The sequence below is a fragment of the Mauremys reevesii genome, linkage group 13, assembly GCF_016161935.1.
Source record: "Mauremys reevesii isolate NIE-2019 linkage group 13, ASM1616193v1, whole genome shotgun sequence".
Lineage (NCBI taxonomy): Eukaryota > Metazoa > Chordata > Testudines > Geoemydidae > Mauremys > Mauremys reevesii.
In genome coordinates, this window is record NC_052635.1 from 11,573,943 (window position 1) to 11,576,084 (window position 2,142).

The 2,142-nt window shown below is 41.0% G+C and overlaps 1 protein-coding gene across 2 annotated transcripts; it reads left to right on the forward strand.

The window, feature by feature from the left end:
- The first annotated feature begins 422 nt into the window (after positions 1 to 422).
- On the forward strand, positions 423 to 1,699 carry LOC120381132 (olfactory receptor 5V1-like). Of its 2 annotated transcripts, none has more exons than XM_039499237.1 (2): positions 423 to 695; positions 981 to 1,699. In XM_039499237.1, exons 1-2 carry the CDS (start codon positions 425 to 427, stop codon positions 1,376 to 1,378), a joined length of 669 nt encoding a protein of 222 aa, XP_039355171.1. In that variant the 5' UTR covers positions 423 to 424; the 3' UTR covers positions 1,379 to 1,699. The 2 variants fall into 2 exon arrangements, with proteins under 2 accessions (XP_039355171.1, XP_039355172.1); XM_039499238.1 differs by having other exon boundaries at positions 423 to 679; positions 981 to 1,120.
- The last annotated feature ends 443 nt before the right edge of the window (positions 1,700 to 2,142 follow it).

The following is a 2,142-nucleotide window of genomic DNA, read 5'->3' on the forward strand; positions in this document are numbered from 1 at the left end:
CACCCAAGCACTTTCCAGAGTAACTGTTCAGTCCTCAATCCTGTATGTGACCTCCTCTTTTATTTCTAGATATATATGACATTGTTCATTAATCAGAATGCCATGCAGTACTAAGTGAAATACCTTATAGAACTTTATTATGTCAACACAGTTACCTTTATCAACTGAGCTTGTAAATTCACCCCCACCCCTCAAAAAAAGCATCAAGTTTGAAGTCTCCAAATAAAAATTGGAATCTCTCTCTAAGAGATGTGCTATAGTTCAACCACAAGATATGGGTGTGATGCAAGAATCACTAGGTGAAGTTCTCTATCCTGTGTTATGCTAAAGGGCAGATTAGGTGATCAAATTGGTCTCTTTTTGCCTTAAATTCTGTGACCTTAGATCAACCCTATTTTATTTTTTATTTCCCTTTAGATAACCAATGGCTGTACTAGAAAAGAGAAACCACACGCAAATCACAGAGTTCCTACTTGTAGGTTTTGAAACTTTTCCAGAGCTGCAGATAACCCTCTTTGTGGTATTCTTCATCATCTACCTAGCAACCGTTGCTGGGAACCTTCTCCTCATTCTTACTGTGTGGACTGACCGTCACCTGCACACGCCCATGTATTTCTTCCTCAGCAATTTATCTTTCCTGGAAACTGGCTACATCTCCAATATCATCCCCAGGCTCCTGGTGAGTCTTGCAACAGGTGACAAGACCATTTCTCTCTCAGGCTGTTTCCTTCAGTTGTTTGTTTTTAGCTTTCTGGGAGCTACTGAGTGTTTCCTCATGACAGGAATGTCCTATGACCGGTACTTGGCAATATGTGATCCACTGCATTATGCAAGTAATATGAGCCCCAGGTTTTCCTTTCTGCTGGCCTTCGCTTCTTGGGCATTAGGCTTTGTGGCTCCTTCCTTCACAGTAATTATGGCATCCCTGTTGCCTTTCTGTGGTCCTCATGAGATCAACCACTTTTTCTGTGATTTAACAGCTGTGTTGAAGCTTCCATGTACTGACACCAGCCTGATAGAGATGGCAGCTCTAATCTCCTCTTCCACCGTATTAGTGATGCCGTTTGTCCTGACCATCATGTCCTACGTCTATATCATCCTGACCATCCTGAGACTCCCATCCACCACTGGGAGGAAAAAAGCCTTTTCCACCTGCTCCTCTCACCTCATTGTTGTCTCAACTTTCTATGGAGCGCTGATCATCATGTATGTGGTCCCATCCGGAAACCAGTCTCTGGATTTCAACAAGGCGTTCTCACTGCTCTACATAGTGGTGACTCCTATGCTCAACCCCATTGTCTACAGCTTTAGGAACCAGGAGGTGAAAGATGCCTTGAGCAGATCTATCACTAAAATGTGGTATTCCATCAAAATGTAGCTTTTGCTAAATTCCTTTTTGTTTGAATGAAATTTTAAGGGAGGAAAAGGTAGGAGTGAAATTTACATGTCAGACTGTCCAACAATGTCTTTCTTTGTCTCAAATTCTTTATTTTTCCTCACTGTTTCAGTTATTGCCTTAAATGTGATCTGAAAATGGTTAAGAGAAGGTCATTTTATTAATGATGCATAAAGAAGGCCTAACATTTTTTTGTAACGGTTCTTGGCTGTGATTTTAAAAGGGGCCTAGTGGAGCTGGGTACCCAACTCTTGCTGAAAGTCCACACAATCTCCACAATCTTACCTTATCAAAACAATATAGTCTGGCATTATCAAAAAGAAATGAGAACATCAAAATAATTCCTTTTGACCCTTTCCAGTCAAAAAAAAATCATATAAATTAACACAGTATGATTAAATGTTTTGATTTGATGAAACCGTATTTCTCAAGGAAAACTGTTCCATCAAAAACGTTTTTTTACCAGCTCTACTCAGTACTTTCTCCCCTGTTCCATTCTCAACCCATGGGCCTGTATGAGAAGAGTAGATCCAAAGCCTGCTGAACTCTGATGAAATTGGCCCTATTGACTCACTGCTCTGCATAAATAACAGTTACTATCTTCTTTCTGAAGGGTTTCAGGGGAGCCTCAGGGAGTTATGCACCCAAATTCCATTACTGTTGGGACAGCAAGGGTGGTCCGGTGGATACTACTAACGTTTGGGACATAGATGTCTGCCTCAGTCACAGATTTTCCTGTGTTACAT